Source organism: Schistocerca americana, chromosome 7 (genome assembly GCF_021461395.2).
Source record: "Schistocerca americana isolate TAMUIC-IGC-003095 chromosome 7, iqSchAmer2.1, whole genome shotgun sequence".
Lineage (NCBI taxonomy): Eukaryota > Metazoa > Arthropoda > Insecta > Orthoptera > Acrididae > Schistocerca > Schistocerca americana.
Genome location: NC_060125.1, coordinates 77,920,248 through 77,939,240, shown reverse-complemented (window position 1 = coordinate 77,939,240; position 18,993 = coordinate 77,920,248). Strand labels below are relative to the sequence as shown.

Here is an 18,993-nt window from a genome sequence, read left to right as displayed (position 1 = left end):
CAGACAAAAATAGTTGACATCACTGTAAACCAATTTCTGAATGGTGTCTCTGATCATGATAGATAAACATTTATGATTAATGACGTAAATAGTAATGAGAACGAGGCTGAGTTAGAAAGAAGTTATGACAGTAAATGAGGAAACTATTCAGGCCTTTAAATCATATCTCCAAGCAGCAGATTGGAAGCCTATGGATGATGATGATGATGATGATGATGATGAGGCCAATTCCAATTTGTTCAGTGATGAAATGGCATTAAAAGTACTTTATTAAAAATGTTTTGCAGGGCTCAAACCAAAGAATCCACTTATAAGTTGTGGATCACCTCTGGTATAAAGATGTCACACAAAAGAAAGAGAGTTTTATAGTAGACTGAAAATTTATGACAACCTACCCCAGATCAGTTGCTACAAGTAGTATTTCAAAAACAAAATTACAAAGAAATCAAAAAGTGTACATTTAACCTTGAAAATAAGTAACTCTGAGTAATAAAATCAAAACTATCAGTGAGATAATAATAAATGAGACTGGCGCTGCTTATTCAAATAGGACTCAATATCTTTTTATATAGCTTTATATTAATAATATATGTAATAAAAAGACAGTAGCAGCAACCTTCAGTGTGTGTTTCTTAAGTGTTACTGAGGAAATCTATTGTAATGGCTCTTTAAAAATGCCACTAAATTACTGAAAGAAAATTTTCCTTGATCTGTTAGAACATTTATGTACAGCTCTGATAAATGAAGTACTAAAAAAATCACTTCTTTGAAAAGAAAAAGATCAATAGATATAGGCAATATTTCATGCACATACTGAAGATGATGATAATGATGGTTGGTTTGTGGGGCACTCAACTGCATTGTCTTCAGAGCCCGTACAAAGTCCCAATTTTTACACAGTCCAATTTTTTCTCAATCCAGTGTAGCCACTGTCACACATGATGATGATAAAATGATGAGGACAACACACACACACACACACACACACACACACACACACACACACACAGTCCCCGGCAGAGAAAATCCCCTACCCAGCCAGGAATCGAACCTGGGACCCTGTGATCCAGAGGCAGCAATGCTAGCCACTAGAACACAAGCTGTGGATGTGCACATGCTGAAAAAAACCTGCTGTTATCAGCTAAGCAAACTTCTGTCCCATACATTGATCATCTTGATGACTCAAGTTGTCTTCCCAGACAGAATGAAGTGTCTGAAAAATTGCTACATGCCAGGATTGCAAAGCATTTTAACAACTTCAACAACTGAAGCCATATTTTCATTTACAAATGGTGTTTTGCAGTGCCTCAGTACAAAAACATTTCCAGTTCCTCTATTCTGTGATCTTCAAACAGTTTTCAACGGTGTCACTCAAAATACCTCTTGAGAAAGTGAGTCCCCGTGGAATCAAAGGACAAGTAGGTAACTGGCTAAAATCTTATCTGCAGGGCAGGAAGCAAAAAATATTTTTAGATGTAGAGGCAGGGGAGGTAGCCTGATTGGAGAACCATATGTTAGTGTGTCCCAAAAGAACATTTATTTATTTATCCACCAGAATCTGTCTTCACTCCCCTACCATTTCTCAATCGCATTAATGATATGCATTAATGATCAACCTTTGCCGACAAAGCAAACAACTAACACAGCATTTGCTGAAGACGTAAGCATTGTGTCTGATGACAAACAGCCATCACTCTTAGAGACTAATGTCAAGCAGCTGGTTGCATGTATTCTGAATTTGTCGAAGTAAATTCACTAGCAAAACCAGCTACATCCAATTGCATCCTGACCACAAAAGCCCCCAGGAGATGGTTGGTGGACACAAAAGCCAGTAGGTACAGAGAGTATATTATTAAAAATTCTTAGGTGTTCAAACAGATAGCAAGATTACCTAGGACAATAACATCCAAATCTTAAAAGTACTTTCTCAACAGTATTTGAAATTCGGATAATTTCAAATATTGGAAATGTCAGCATCTCAAAGTCTGCCTATTTTGGTTGTTTCTAGTCATCTTCTGGGGCAACTAACTAGCACTTGCCATACCGAAATAAGGCACCATAATTTTTCGTGCAGTGTCTCCAAGAAAATCCTGCCATAGTTGTTGTAAACAAGCGGGATGCTGACTACCACCTCACAATACATCCGTTCAAGTATGACCTTCATAGCTGACAATCCTTCTCACCATCGAACAAACATTATGTACCAGTAAATTACTTGCCGCTTCTGACCTGGCCTAGTTAGTGGTGGGGGTCTCCTGACCTGCTCCTCGAAGTATGGGACATCATCATCATCACCACTCACCTCAGGAGGAAAAATATGTTGTATTGCTGGTACACTATAGAAACCAGAATCAAACACAACCAAAAATACTGGCTGGCTGACCAAGGATTCAGGCTGTCAGTTGCTGAAAACCACAGACAGGCAACTAGGAAGACAACATGACAGAATGATAACTCCGGAGAGTGAACCAAATTGAGAAGCTAGAAATAACAATATCAAGAACCAAGCATGATGAATACAAGAAACAGTAAAAGATTGCAGCAGTCAAAACACAACTGAGGTTCAAGCCCCTGCACTGTTAGCTTTACAGCATGGCCATGGGCACCAATAGGCTGACGCATGGTGCATGGCCCGCGCTTAGCACTGAGGCAGTAGTAGCAATGCTCACAAATATTAAGGGCACTGCCTAGCAGCTATCATCTAAGTCCACTGACTCTGGTGGGTTTTCAAAATTGTTGGGCCAGGATACCAGATCCCTCCTCCCCCACACCGAAATGGTCACATAGGGCCTAAAGCACCCTGGATAATGTGGGTTTTCAAAATTGTTGGGCCAGGATACCAGATGCCTCCTCCCCCACACCGAAATGGTCACATAGGGCCTAAAGCAGCCTGGATAATGTTTCAGAAGGTGAACAAGAGGCACAGTTGGTGTCCTTGCAGGAGGAATCTACCAGCTGGGAAAAAGAATGTGGGATGTCGGACAATGCACTGGGGTGTGATGGTGTAGGAGATGACTTGTGAGGGTACAAATGCTGCAGTGAGGTCTCAACCTGCAAAGCTGCTTCCGTGGACTTGCCAATGGTGCCCAGGAGCACATATTGTACCCATGTCATTTAAAGGTGTGCAAGGACAGACACACCAGTTCCGAGTGATCCACCAATGATGATGCAGTCAGTAAGTGGGGACGGAGGTGGTTGATGGGCCAACACTCCATAACACCACCAAGTATCGGCTGTCATAAGGCACTGCCCATGGGCAGCCACCATCATAGCTGGCATCCACGTAAGTTTTGCCCCATAGGAATGTGCCTAGGCCACTGAACCTGGTGTATCATCCAGCATGTCAGATCCGGGGTTCCAAGGGCTGCAGTGCCAGGAGGTGGATTATAGTATGTGGAAGAACTCTGCTGGGCTATGGTCATGGACAGGGGCGGTCCTGTAGGTGCTCAGGAACATAGTGAGTGCCACTGCAGTGGTGTATGTGCCCACTGCATTCAACATTTGTTGTTTAAATGTACGCACCATCTGCTTCACTTTGCCATTGGAGAATGATGAAAGGGGGGGCTAAAGAGGAGTTTAGTGCCATTGACGTTACAGGACTGGACAACAAGGTGGGTATCTGCCTCCACATCCAGCAGGAGAACATTAAAGTCAATAGACAAACTATGAGAAATGTGACCCCAGACCCAGAGTTTTGGTTCAGCATATTTCAAAAAATAAGTGGGCTACCCATGTAGCACATAGTATGTGACATGCCGTAAGATAGGGTCACAGCGCATGTTTGCATCGAAGTGAGTAGCAATAATTGGAAACCCATCCAAAATGCGTTGTCATTCTATGTCATTGTGGAAGCATGAGATCTCCTGTTGGTCAGATGCTGGGTCTGGTCCTGAGGGTAGACGAGAGAGCACATCCACGTTTGTGTGTTGTGCAGTAGACTTGTAGTTAATGATATAATTGTTAGAACTAAAGAAAACAGCCCAATGCTGGAGCCTTTGAGCAATCCACTCTGGAAGCCAAGTGTATGGTCCAGGTGTTTGTGGTTTGTGATAAGTCATGAGGGTAGACTTATGTTAGTCCCAAAGAGTACACATGGAATTTCTTAACAGCAAAGATAATCGCCGAAGCCTCTTTCTTGATCTGTGAGTAGTTTCCTTCAACAGGTATCAGTGCTTTAGAAGCATAGGCGATGGATTACTCAGCTCCATCATCATGACAGTGCACCAGTACCGTAGGGGGGATGCATTAGCAGCCAAAACAAGGGGACATGATGGAGAGAAGGGCCTAAGGCAGGGCACTGTGTGTAATGTGCTTCAGCTGGGTGAAAGTGTGCTCACACTCAGCCGATTCCTGGAACTGAAATCCCTTCTTGCATAACTGTTTGGATGGGTGCATAATATGTGTGGCTTGTGGAAGAAACTTAGAATAATAATTCATTTTACACAAAAAAACCTGCATCTCCTGTAGGTTTTTGGGATGTGGGAGGGAGGCAACAGCCGAAATGTTGTAGATAATGGGCTGAATCCTGCCTTTGTTGAGCAAGTGTCCAAATTTGACTTGCTACTAAAAAAAAAGAGTGAAGAGGATGCAGAGGTGGCACAGATGGTCTTGGGGTGTAGCACCCATAATAATTAAGACAGCTAGGTAATTGGTATTAGTGGGATGTATATCGTTAACTGTTCCAGTATCTCTGGAAGATTGCCAGAGTGGAAGAGATCCCAAAGAGCAAACTCCTATATTTGTACAAACGAAAGGGTGTATTGGTGACCTAATGTGCTGCAACCCTTCATCTAGTAGGAGCTGTAAACAAGCATCAGCAAGGTCTAACTTATAAAAATATTCACCGCCTTATGTGGTATGTGTAGGTTTCCAACTGTGCCTGAGCATTGATTTTTTATTTTATTTTTTTTTATTTTTTTTATTTTTTTTTTAACCCAAAATCTCCACAGAACTGGAGGGGACCATTTGCTTTCTTAACCATACCAGGGGTGTGGCCCAACCACTAGTTTTGGCAGATTCAATTACCTCAGCTTCATGAAGGCGGTCAAGTTCGTGCTTAACTGCTGTCTGTAGGGAGAATGGAAGTCAACGTGCCCGACAAAAATTGGGCATTGCATCTGGACAGAGAGAAATATGCACCTCAAAATTGGTGATGCACCCTATACCAGATGGATACATGAACAAGGAACAAAAATTGCCAGGTTCCTGGAAGGGAACTGGCCGAGACTACCTGGACTTTCTTTGTCCGTGACGGAGAACCCAAACAGTAACATGGTATCCAGACCAAAAATATTGCCAGCCAAGTGACTATTGACAACAAACACCATTATCAGCCATGTAACCTTCTGGTACACTGTCATTGATATTTACTGAGCTCTGAGGGGAATTGAGCTGTCACCATATATGACCAACTTGTAAGAGGGTAGAGCAAATACTGGGTAATGCAGACAAGCATATGTCGAGAGGTTAACCTGCGAAATCATTACTCTCATGTCTGCTTGAAACCAAATGTCCTGATGCAGTATCATGAGATCAATAAACAACTTGGTACCAGGAGAATTGCCCTAGGGAGCAATGGTGTGAAGTTCATGCATCTTCTCTTAATGTAAGTGTAGAGTGGGGTCCAAATGTCCCAGTGCTTGATGCAGATAGTTCAGAGATACCCATTCTTTCCACAATGGATACAGTGTGCCCAGCAATCTGGACAGTTTGCACTTTAGTGATGAATCACCACAATGCCACAGGGAAAAGGACTTATGAGAATTTTGACCCCTTGGTAGTGGTTGAATAACAGCCATGTGGGGATGTCTATATAATCTCGAAAGAGTGCACAATTTTCAGAATATCGTCCAAGGAAGGATTCTCCAGCTTGAGGACACAGTGTGTGCTTCTGGATCCGGGGCCAATTGGACCACCACACCTCAAATCAAGGAATCTGCATATGAGGTTTTGCAAGACAGGTTTGCACAAGTGAAATCACAATGTTGACTCAGCCCCTGCCAATCCTGATTGTGATATTGATGGAACTCGTGACACAATGCAACCACATCAAAATGTTGTGAATAATAGTTTGACAGCAACGAAAGCATCTCCTCAAATGTGATTGCAACCAGATTTGAGAGGGAAGCCAATTTCTTTAGTAAGAAATATGTCTCCGAGGTATCCCAAGAAAGACAGCATCATCAGAAACCCAAAAAGCAGCAAAGTGCTGTACCAGCCACTGCAAATACATGTCCAAATCTCCTGTGGTGTCTTTAAATGGCGAAAATGCATGTGAGCAGGACTCTTCCTGGGAAGTGACCATAGCCTGAACGGGTTTTGAACCCTGAACCTGCAAGAGTTCCAACAAAAGTTGAATTTCTTGATGTAACAAGTCAGTTTGCTGCCATAGCTGCTGTTGAAACTGCTGCTGCAGGAGCAACTGCCGCTGTTGATGTGCCATGAGTGCCACATCCTTAAGACAGTCAATTTGTTCCTCATTGTCTATTATAGTAATCAGAATTGGACACAATCAGTAGACAGTGGTTGACTGGTCAAGAGCATCAGTGGCGAATTGCCGAAAACCTAGGACAGACAACAACAGTCATGGACAAATAACAAAGACAACACAACAGAATGACAAGTCTGGAGAGTGAACCAAATCGAGAACCTAGACATAGCAGTTTCAAAAACCAAGCAACACTGAATACCATATGAGAGCATGGTCAGAACCAAATGAGATCCGAGCCCCTGCACTGCTAGCTTTATAGTATGGCCGTGGGCACTGATAGGCTGGTGAGTGCATGGCCGGCACCTAGCACTGAGGCGACGACAGTAGTGTCCAGCGGCTGTAATCTACATGCATGCCTTCTGTTGGGATTTCGAACTCATCGGGCCGGGATATCAGAGATACAGATAAAAGTAGAAGAGAGACACCACCTAGCTTTTGGAACTAAAATATCACCACCATCAGGTAGGAGAGAGGAATATGAGGGAAAGGTTAAAAAGAAAGGGCAGCTCACTCAGAGCCCAGGATGAGTGTGCGAGGTCTCATGCTTTGGTCTAAGTGTATTTGCAAACAATTTGTATGTAAATTAATGTGACACAAATGACATTGATGTGATAAATTATATTTTTTGACACATTCCAAACACTTTTGTCTACATATGCAGACACATCTATGGGATGTGTGTGTGTGTGTGTGTGTGTATAGAATAGAATAAATAAAACAAATGAAGTTGAATTTAAAGTGTCAAAATTCTGGATGAAGTAAGAACCCCTCCCCCCCCCCCCCCCCCCCACACCTTTTTTTTTTTTTTTCTTTCCCCAAAAAAAACATTCCTGGCTTGAGGTACAGGCTGACATAAGATGGCACCTTGATTGGCGTTTATAATGTGTGACTTAAGGCAAAAAAAAATTCAAAAATGTGTGTCCCAAGGTTTTGGTATTTTTTAATGTAGATCATTACCTCACAGAACAACATTCTCTGAAGAGAACTTCCACTTCTCCATTTTAATTGGTTTTATGAATATTGGCAGGAAAATCGTGTGTGAGTATTATCAGAATACATTCCAGGCCATATGCCTGGAGCTCGATGACAGCTACTAGATGCTACTGCTATATCTCGGAGTGCTAGAATTGCCTCTGCAGTGCTGGCCTCATGACCCCTCAGGGCCATGCTCATTTTACTGGCTAATTAGTGCTAATGGATGCTCTATAAAGCTAGCTGTGTTATAGCTCTGCCTTCAGCTGTTCACTGCAGTCTCACATCTTTCACACTATATATTGTATGTCCAGTCTCAGATATCGCTATGCCTTTAGTTTTCACTCTTGGTTTACTCATTTGAACTTTCTTATTCAGCTGTGCCATTTCCATTGTCCGTTTTTCTCTTGTTGTTATCCTCCTTTTGAGACTCCTCTAACCACTGTTGACAGCCCCATGCTGATCGGCTAGTCTCTGCTGATTCTTTGAGTGGTTTCCAATCTGTGTCAGATTTTGGTAACAGTAGTTTACAACAATAAGAATACTGAAATATATATGCAGTATTTTTACAGTAGTAGTAGTAGTCGTCTTGTGCTTTGCAGCTTCCACAGTTTCCCTGTCCAGTCTTCTTCCTGAAGGCCCCTTGAATTCATCACGTAGTTAACGTCTTGCATCCATCATCTAGGTGGTCTTCCGTAATTTCTTCACTCAGCTGGTATCCATTCATTGATTCTTTTTACTCATCACTTATCATCCATTCATTGGAGATGGCAAATCAATTTAATATTTTGCTATATATAGCATCAAAAATAGCATCTTTTTTTGTATAATTTCTCCTATTCTCTTATTTCTGATGTGTACTAGTCTGGAGATGCGACAAGTTCTTCACCAAAAATCTGACTCAAGGGATATCAATTTATTTCTCTCCTTTTTGGTTAGCTTCAATATTTTCGCATTGTTTGTAGTGATAACCTCTATGATGGACTTGTACAACATCACTTTTGTTTTCTTGATAATTTTGTTGCTCCTTGACAAGGAGTTAAGTTGGCCAATTATTCTTTTTCCTTGTCAAGGTTTGTTTGTGATGACATACAAAATTAATTTTGCTTGCTTCATTATTATATTTCTTAGCAAAATAACCACTAAACAGATTGATGTATTGTTGTTGTTGTTGTTGTTGTTTTTGCAGTCCTCAGTCCTGAGACTGGTTTGATGCAGCTCTCCATGCTACTCTATCCTGTGCAAGATGCTTCATCTCCCAGTAACTACTGCAACCTAAATTCTTCTGAATCTGCTTAGTGTATTCATCTCTTGGTCTCCCTCTACGATTTTTACCCTCCAAGCTGCCCTCCAATACTAAATTGGTGATCCCTTGATGCCTCAGAATATGTCCTACTAACCGATCCCTTCTACTAGTCAAGTTGTGCCACAAATTTCTCTTCTCCCCAATCCTATTCAATACCTCCTCATTAGTTATGTGATCTACCCATCTAATCTTCAGCATTCTTCTGTAGCACCACATTTCAAAAGCTTCTATTCTCTTCTTGTCCAAACTATTTATCATCCATGTTTCACTTCCATACATGGCTACACTCCGTACAAATACTTTCACAAACGACTTCCTGACATTTAAATCTATACTCGATGTTAACAAATTTCTCTTCATCAGAAACGCTTTCCTTCCCATTGCCAGTCTACATTTTATATCCTCTCTACTTTGACCATCATCAGTTATTTTGCTCCCCAAATAGCAAAACTCCTTTACTGCTTTAAGGTCTCATTTCCTAATCTAATTCCCTCAGCATCACCCGACTTGATTCGACTACATCTCATTATCCTCGTTTTACTTTTGTTGATGTTCATCTTATATCCTCCTTTCAAGACACTATCCATTCCGTTCAACTGCTCTTCAAAGTCCTTTGCTGTCTCTGACAGAATTACAATGTCATCGGCGAACCTCAAAGTTTTTATTTCTACTCCATGGATTTTAATACCTACTCTGATTTTTTTCTTTTGTTTCCTTTATTGCTTGCTCAATATACAGATTGAATAACATCGGGGATAGGCTACAACCCTGTCTCACTCCCTTCCCAACCACTGCTTCCCTTTCATGTCCCTCGACTCTTATAACTGCCATCTGGTTTCTGTACAAGTTGTAAATAGCCTTTCGCTCCCTGTATTTTACCCCTGCCACCTTCAGAATTTGAAAGAGAGTATTCCAGTCAACATTGTCAAAAGCTTTCTCTAAGTCTACAAATGCTAGAAACGCAGGTTTGCCTTCCTTAATCTAGCTTCTAAGGTAAGTTGTAGGGTCAATATTGCCTCACGTGTTCCTATATTTCTACAGAATCCAAACTGATCTTCCCCGAGGTCGGCTTCTACTAGTTTTTCCATTCGTCTGTAAAGAATTCGTGTTAGTATTTTGCAGCCCTGACTTATTAAACTGATAGTTTGGTAATTTTCACATCTGTCAACACATGCTTTCTTTGAGATTGGAATTATTATATTCTTCTTGAAGTCTGAGGGTATTTCGCCTGTCTCTTATATCTTGCTCACCAGATGGTAGAGTTTTGTCAGGACTGGCTCTCCCAAGGCTGTCAGTAGTTCTAATGGAATGTTGTCTACTCCCAGGGCCTTGTTTCGACTCAGGTCTTTCAGTGCTCTGTCAAACTCTTCACGCAGTATCGTATCTCCCATTTCATCTTCATCTACATCCTCTTCCATTTCCATAATATTGTCCTCAAGTACATCACCCTTGTATAGACCCTCTATATACTCCTTCCACCTTTCTGCTTTCCCTTCTTTGCTTACAACTGGGTTTCCATCTGAGCTCTTGATATTCGTACAAGTTGTTCTCTTTTCTCCAAAGGTCTCTTTAATTTTCCTGTAGGCAGTATCTTTCTTACCCCTGGTGAGACAAGCCTCTACATCCTTACATTTGTCCTCTAGCCATCCCTGCTTAGCCATTTTCACTCCCTGTCGATCTCATTTTTGAGACATTTGTATTCCTTTTTGCCTACTTCATTTACTGAATTTTTATATTTTCTCCTTTCATCAATTAAATTCAATATTTCTTCTGTTACCCAAGGATTTCTACTAGCCCTCGTCTTTTTACCTACAGGGCTATTACAAATGATTGAAGCGATTTCATAAATTCATTGTAGCTCCATTCATTGACATATGGTCACGACACACTACAGATACATAGAAAAACTCATAAAGTTTTGTTCGGCTGAAGCCGCACTTCAGGTTTCTGCCGCCAGAGCGCTCGAGAGCCCAGTGAGACAAAATGGCGACAGGAGCCGAGAAAGCGTATGTCGTGCGTGAAATGCGCTCACATCAGTCAGTCATAACAGTGCAACGACACTTCAGGACGAAGTTCAACAAAGATCCACCAACTGCTAACTCCATTCGGCGATGGTACGCGCAGTTTAAAGCTTCTGGATGGCTCTGTAAGGGGAAATCAACGGTTCGGCCTGCAGTGAGCGAAGAAACGGTTGAACACGTGCGGGCAAGTTTCACGCATAGTGATGTGAAAGATTCAGTGTTTAAACCTCCTCTACCAAGAAACGTGCCAGAACTGCGAGCTCGCATCAACAAATGCTTTCGAACTCATTGATGGGGACATGCTGCGCCGAGTGTGGGAGGAACTTGATTATCGGCTTGATGTCTGCCGAATCACTAAAGGGGCACATACCGAACATTTGTGAATGCCTAAAAAAACTTTGAGTTTTTGTATGTGCGTGCAAAGCATTGTGAAAATATCTCAAATAATAAAGTTATTGTAGAGCTGTGAAACAGCTTCAATCATTTGTAATAACCCTGTACTTTATCCTCTGCTGCCTTCACTACTTCATCCCTCAAAGCTACCTATTCTTCTTCTACTGTATTTCTTTCCCCCATTCCTGTCAATTGTTCCCTTATGCTGTCCCTGAAACTCTGTACAACCTCTGGTTTAGTCAGTTTATCCAGGTCCCATCTCCTTAAATTCCCACCTTTTTGCAGTTTCTTCAGTTTTAATCTACAGTTCATAACCAATAGATTGTGGTCAGAGTCCACATCTGCCCCTGGAAACGTCTTACAATTTAAAACCTGGTTCCTAAATCTCTGTCTTACCATTATATTATCTATCTGAAACCTGTCAGTATCTCCAGGCTTCTTCCATGTATACAACCTTCTTTTATGATTCTTGAACCAAGTGTTAGCTGTCATTAAGTTGTGCTCTGTGCAAAATTCTACCAGACGGCTTCCTCTTTCATTTCTTCTTCCCAATCCATGTTCACCTACTACGTTTCCTTCTCTTCCTTTTCCTACTACCAAATTCCAGTCACCCATGACTATTAAATTTTCGTCTCCCTTCACTATCTGAATAATTTCTTTTATTTCATCATACATTTCTTCAATTTCTTCGTCATCTGCAGAGCTAGTTGGCATATAAACTTGTATTACTGTGGTAGGCGTGGGCTTTGTGTCTATCTTGGCCACAATAATGCGTTCACTATGCTGTTTGTAGTAGCTTACCCGTACTCCAATTTTTTTATTCATTATTAAACCTACTCCTGCATTACCCCTATTTGATTTTGTATTTATAACCCTGTATTCACCTGACTGAAAGTCTTGGCCCTCCTGCCACCGAACTTCACTGATTCCCACTATATCTAACTTTAACCTATCCATTTCCCTTTCTAAATTTTCTAACCTACCTGCCCGATTAAGGGATCTGATATTCCACGCTCCGATCCGTAGAACGCCACTTTTCTTTCTCCTGATAACGACGTCCTCCTGAGTAGTCCCCGCCCGGAGATCCGAATGGGGGACTATTTTACCTCCGGATATTTTACCCAAGAGGACGCCATCATCATTTAACCATACAGTAAAGCTGCATGCCCTCGGGAAAAATTACGGCTGTAGTTTTCCCTTGCTTTCAGCCGTTCGCAGTACCAGCACAGCAAGGCCATTGTGGTTAGTGTTACAAGGCCAGATCAGTCAATCATCCAGACTGTTGCCCCTGCTACTACTGAAAAGGCTGCTGCGCCTCTTCAGGAACCACACGTTTGTCTGGCCTCTCAACAGATACCCCTCCATTGTGGTTGCACCTACAGTACGGCTATCTGTATCGCTGAGGCACGCAAGCCTCCCCACCAACGGCAAGGTCCATGGTTCATGGGGGGGGGGGATTGATATATTATAGCGATAATATTAGTCTATTTCAGAGATGAACAGGTGAAAAGACATTGAAGTAAACCTGAAATTTAATTTGATTTTGTATAATCTCATCAGTATTTTAAAACTCCTAGAGAAATCTCTCTCTCTCTCTCTCTCTCTCTCTCTCTCTCTCTCTCTCTCTCACACACACACACACACACACACACACACACACACACACACACACACACGCACACACCTAAAAAGGAGAAAAATTATTTAATAAAATATAAAATTTTAATATAACATTTTTAAATCAAAATAATAAAGTATAAAATAATTTCACCTTTCCCCCTACAGACTCCTAACCTCATACAGATAATTTTGAAAATTTGTGATTGTGAATTTTTAATAACTGTGAAAATCCATGAAAGATGTATAATGAAAAATATGGGGTGCAAGCAATAGACAATAGTTACGTGATGAACTATTCGTGCATCAATTATGTTATGTATCTTACAAGTGTTTTCATAGCTATTAAAAATTCAGCCACAAATTTTCAGAACTGTATGAATGAGGTTATGAATCACAATGGGGCTAAGCGAAATTATTTTATACTTTTAGGCAGATTTAAAAACGTGTTATATTAAAAACTTATTTTTATTTAAATAATTATTAGCTGTCATGTCTAATTTCTTTACCGCCTTTGTTTTATATTCTGTTGTCTCAAAAGCAGCATCCAAAAATTATCAAAATTTTGGAGATGGCATGTATCCAGTGGTTCTACATACCCTTGAAAAGATAATGCACCACATTGGTTCTCTCTCTTTCTCATCAACTCATGGACAAATATGACAGGATAAATGGAACTAAGTAAATGTTGTTACTCTGTGCTGGCTACTGTACGTAGGTTCTACCAATTCATCAAAGATCTTCAAAAGAATGTGAAGGCTTGCAGATAATTCCAGAATGTAACAGGACTTTTGAGAACAGTCAAACCATCCAGTTAATGCTTTGTGTTTGGCTTCACGCATAAAAGTGAGAATACATGAAATGTCATTTCTGTTGTCAACAGGCAAACAGAGACAGCAGTCCCCCAAATTTGTTGTCCAATAGTACCAGTAAGCTTTTTGAAAACTGTACTGTTTGGTTGAACTTTAGGGTATTTTCACAGGAGAGATTGTGTTTGAATGTTTCCTGATTGGGAACACAGATGAGTTGAAGTGTGCTGACCATTTGCATAACCATAAAAGTGTGATATATAACATTAGCAACAAAGGAAAAAAGTTTGAAGTAGATTGCTGATTTCAAGAAATAGTTCAGGGTGAAGATGTTGGCAGTGATGGTTTTCTCTGTTCTAATTGCTTTGGCAGAATATTTTTGGCAACAGTGAGTGGCCAGAAATTAGTCTCGTATAGTGTGAATGGTGTAGATTTTAGGTCTGCAGTTATAGAACAACATTCTCTGAATTGGTCAGATGTAGAAGCTGGTGCTAGTCCTGTTAGGAAACCATGGTCAGTTATCTCATAAACTATGTGTAAACTGTCAGGAATTTTTATCAAACATCAGTTCAGTTATTGAATTGTGTGTACCCTGTAGTGAAAAGATGCAATTTCTAATAGCTATTAAAGAGTCCTTTGAATGAAATACATTCCATCTCTATAAGAAATGTGAGGACTGCAAAAGAAATGTTTGGAAAACCAGATCATTATAGTCACCTTGTGCACAAACCACATGTTCAGATTGCATAGTCATTTTATCGGGAAGGTAAATGAGACTGTTCTTGCTAGAGTGCTGACAAAAATGACACTATTGCAGGAGGAAAAGTGGAGAAAGTTAAAACATACATCAACTGCAGTAGTAAAAAAACTTTTTCCAGGTATGAAAAGAAACATCCAGTATATACACTGAAATATCAAAATTTTATGCGCTATGGTCTAAGTGGGTAGTTCCACACTCATCTAGTGATGTCTGTTCATGTGTGTACTGTGTAAATTTTGAATTCTGCATAGTAGCTTTATGCCCTTGAAGCCATGACATACGACACCTGGGTTTGACAAGTGAAGTTGTTAGTAGCTTGTTTCAGAAATGTGCTGATTATTCTGGAAAGATATTATGAGGGAGACGTTCACATTACAGAAACTTATCTGTAAAATATAGCAAATGACTCTTCTGAACTTAATGGTGCAACACAGTAGGAGAATATACTTGTTAAGAAAATTGTCATTGATGCATACACTGATGAAGTTGGAAAATAAACAGTTATAGTAGTAACACACCAAAATCTGAAAAAAAAAAATGCAGCAGCAACTACATATGAGACAAGTGAAGAGATGTGTAGAGGTTGATCAATTGTGCTTGAATGCTTCACTGTGACTTTGCTAAAACTGGTCTGTGATTCTGGCACAGGAAGTGCAACTGTTTCATTGGAATGATTACCAAGTTTTAATATTTACAGAAGAGACATTTCCGTAACCACAAATTTTGCAGTTACAAGTGATGATTGAGAATGTAACTCAATATGTGCATGTGTGTGTGACCACTGTCTCTAGTTACTAGACCCATCCTGGATTGTCCATTGTTTGATTTTGCACTGTAATATTTTATACAAATGATGAATCTCATCCAAGCACCATCTTTGAGCCAAGAAGTTTTTGCTCAGAATGAAAGATATTGGTTTATGACTTTGTCTTGAATTTTAACATACAGCAGTGTCCCGCTAATCCGAACCCCATTAATCCGAACGTTTGGTTAATCCAAACATGAAAAATGTTAGTCTAAGTGTGGAAAACTGGGGAGTAAACTACTGTACATACACATTATTTTAATTTGCACAGTATGTATTAGAAAAATTGGCAAGAAAACATTAGTTTTAAACAATGCATAAAAATGAAAGAAAATCTGTCAAACTTACTAAAATACAGTGGACATTTTATCCCTACTTTTTAAGATGACAAAAACTCAGTCATTGTTTTTTGGCGTAATGAAGACAGTCTGTTATATGATGCATAGTTGCGCCATCATCTCATAAACATCAAATCAGCAGGTGTAGCAGTGGCCTGTTGATTCAAATAACATAGTGCAGGGTCAAGGGCTTCTGCTGCATCACTGTGTGGCACCAGCTTTCAGGCTCATTGTCACTTCTGTCACAGCAGTCCACCTCTTCCTGGTCTTGAGTCACAGCAGCAACTATATCCGCGTCAGCAAGGTACTCCACACATGCCCCATCCACTCAATCCACTCATCTACATCTCCTTCACTAGCTTCTTCACATCCAGGGATTGTCTGTATCATTTGTAGTAGATTTTCCTCTTCATTTTCAACTAGGTTGTGCTGAAATTCAAGCGGTGTCCACAGTTTTCTCCATGATTTTCTCAAGGTATTTTGTGAAATATTCTGCCATGCCTCAGCGGCCCAATAAACAACATCCTTCACATTATTGTTTTTTATTTCGCCCATTGAAGGAATGCTATCATCTTGGATCAGCATTCTTAAAAACTGTTTTCTTTAAATCAGTTTTAATGTTTGCAGTATGCCCTGGTCTATCGGCTGTAGAAGTGGTGTAACATTCGGCAGCAAAAACTTCGCCACAATTTCTCCATCACATAATTCTTCACTGCTGAGGTGAGATGGCGCATTACCAATCAAAAGGATTGCACAGGGCGACAAATGATTTCCCTTAGAAAACTTTTGAACAGGGGAACAAACTGGCCGTGAAACCATTCTGTGAACAGCTTACCATCCATCCGTGCTTTTTTCTGGTTGTGATAATATACAGGCAGGGACCTCATGTTGCAGTTTTTAAAAGCTCTGGTTCTAGCAGATTTGCCAATCAGCATTAAAGGCAGCTTGTGATTACCAGCAGCGTTGCTGCATGCTAGTAAAGTCACACAATCTTTGCATATTTTAAAACCAGGAGCATGGTCTTCTGCTTTTGATGCCAGGCTTTTTGTTGGCAGTGCCCTAAAATTAAAGCTAGTCTCGTCAACGTTATAAATTTGTTGGGGAAAATACTTTCCCCCCCTCTCATCCTTTTTTCAAACTCACCGAAGTATTCCTTCACTGCATAACGGTCAGAAGAAAGTCTCTCTCCAGTAATTGTTAGCTGACAGATTCCATGACACATTTTGAATCTGTCCAACCAACCTGTACTTGCACTAAAAGACTCATCACCATTCATTAATTTGTTCAGGTAAACAGCCTTCTCCTGAACCAGTGCTCCACTCAAAGGAGTTCCCCTTTCTCTTTCCTGTGTAAACCAAAGGAAAAGAGCTTCATCCACTTTATCATACTGGGACTGTTTCAAAGTCTGCTGAATTTTGAGTATTTTTCCCGAAGACATTGCACAGGACTCTTTGAGCTTCATTCAGTTCTTCTTCCAATCACAAATGGTTGCTTTACCAACACCCATTTCCATTGTCAGTTTAGATACATTCTCACCATTGTCTATCCGCTTCAAAGCATTCAATTTTTCTTTGAGAGTTAACGTTGTAGGTTTCCGTTTACTCATGATGAAATTACATGCACCACTACACCTGAATGAATGCAATGCAACTGTTACCCATGCCAGCGATCTATAACTGGCATAACCAAGCACTTTGCAAGCCAACTGTCAGTGCACTGACCTCAGATACTACAAAGGTTTCCACAATGCACGTGAACAAGGGCAGGGAGTGAGAATGAGCCATTGTTCATACACTTGTCCCTATTTGTTACCATGGTGTATCTACTTATTTGCTTGGTATACTTCATTCTAGAAACTCGTCACCATAATTCCAGCTAATCCGAACAAATCGGTAATCCGAACAGGGTCAGGTCCCAGTTAGTTCGGATTAACTGGACTCTACTGTATGTTAAATTCAATAGCAACTGAGACCAAGAATGAAATAATTTTTTTTCTCCCTGCATGAATCGGTTTGGTTGTAAGGTCTGTGTCATCTGATTTTGCCCAGTCTAAACTACAACAAATTTCATGGTTCCTAGTTGTGCCACTTTTTTCCTTGTACTCCCACTGTTGCAAATGACTATTTTTGTGAACACTGAAATTCTACTAGAAACAAATAAAAATACCATTTCGTGCACATTGTTCACTAGATGTGTTAAATGCATTACTGAAATAGGTGCTGTGTCCAATGAACTTAAGTGTACTATGCAGGAAGTAGTGAAAAGCTGCTTTATTTCAAAATTTTGTGGACTGGTTCAACACAAACTGTAAACACAAAAGTATCATACTAATTCAAAGAGTGCTTTTAATTTCCAAAAGGTTAATGACAGCTGAAAACACAAATTTAGCAGAATGCATTTGGCTTCAGATTAAAAGTTCATTTATTGCACTTCGAAAACATGCCAAAGCAAATCTTTTGCTCTTAGAAAAGAGAGTAACAGTCATTTAAAATATGAATCGTATCACTTATCAGATACTTACTGCTGAACTTTCAAATATGAAACCTGAGTGATTGAAAATGAAATTTCACAGTCCTAAGGAAAGTTACTTTCTCATTACAGTTTGCCAACAGGATTATCAATGGGTCGATCAAATATAAAACAAGTAGCTGAAAAGCGGCGAGTAGATATTGAGCGCTTCCTGAAGTCTTTATTTGAGATGGCCGATGAAATATCTCATTCTGATTTGGTTTATACTTTTTTTCACCCTCTCCTGAGAGATCAACAAGAGGCAGATATACGTGCAAGAAAAGTGAAAGGTATGCATGCCATCCATATCAGTTCTTTCTTTTTTTGAAAAAATATATATACATATAGCACCTATTACCTGAATATATATATATATATATATATATTTTTATTTTTTTTTTATTTTTTTTAGCAGAGCCAAGAATACGTCGAGAAGATCGTGGTGAAACTGGGAGAGTCCGAGGGCAGTTGAAGCTCTCCCTGCATTATCAGCGAGGTGTTTTTATGGTGATGGTTTATCATGCCAGAGATTTGCCTTTGGTCGCAGGAGGGCAGGAACCTTCTACTTACGTCAAAGTGTATTTACTTCCTGATCACAATAAGGCTACAAAAAGGAAAACAAAGGTTGTTAGGCGAACATGTCATCCATCATTTATGGAAATGGTGAGTGTTTTATTCATAATATTTATATAAACAGTGCTCAGATGGTTTTCTGGTAACATGTGGTGTGTGTGTCAGAGAGAGAGAGAGAGAGAGAGAGAGAGAGAGAGAGAAGGGGGGGAGGGGGCAAAGGGGTAGTAGTTTGCATTGATTTAGTAAGTATGCAAATTCTCTATGATTTAATTCAACTTCATTTGAAGATCCAGTCTTATTTAGTAAAGTTGTTGTTGTTTTTGTGGCTGCTGTTGTCTTCAAACTGAAAATTGGTTTGATGCAGCTCTCTATGCTGGTCTGTTCTGTGCAAGCCTTTTCAT

General features: G+C 40.2%; 1 protein-coding gene across 2 annotated transcripts in view; it reads left to right on the top strand.

Moving 5' to 3' along the window:
- The window catches only part of LOC124622081 (phosphatidylinositol 4-phosphate 3-kinase C2 domain-containing subunit alpha), a 242,435-nt gene that overhangs the window by 201,835 nt on the left and 21,607 nt on the right, over positions 1 to 18,993 (top strand). For both annotated transcript variants that reach the window (XM_047147657.1, XM_047147656.1), the window contains 2 exons: positions 18,113 to 18,309; positions 18,432 to 18,682. In XM_047147657.1, the coding sequence (XP_047003613.1) occupies positions 18,113 to 18,309; positions 18,432 to 18,682 (448 nt within the window). The remainder of the gene's footprint in view (positions 1 to 18,112; positions 18,310 to 18,431; positions 18,683 to 18,993) is intronic.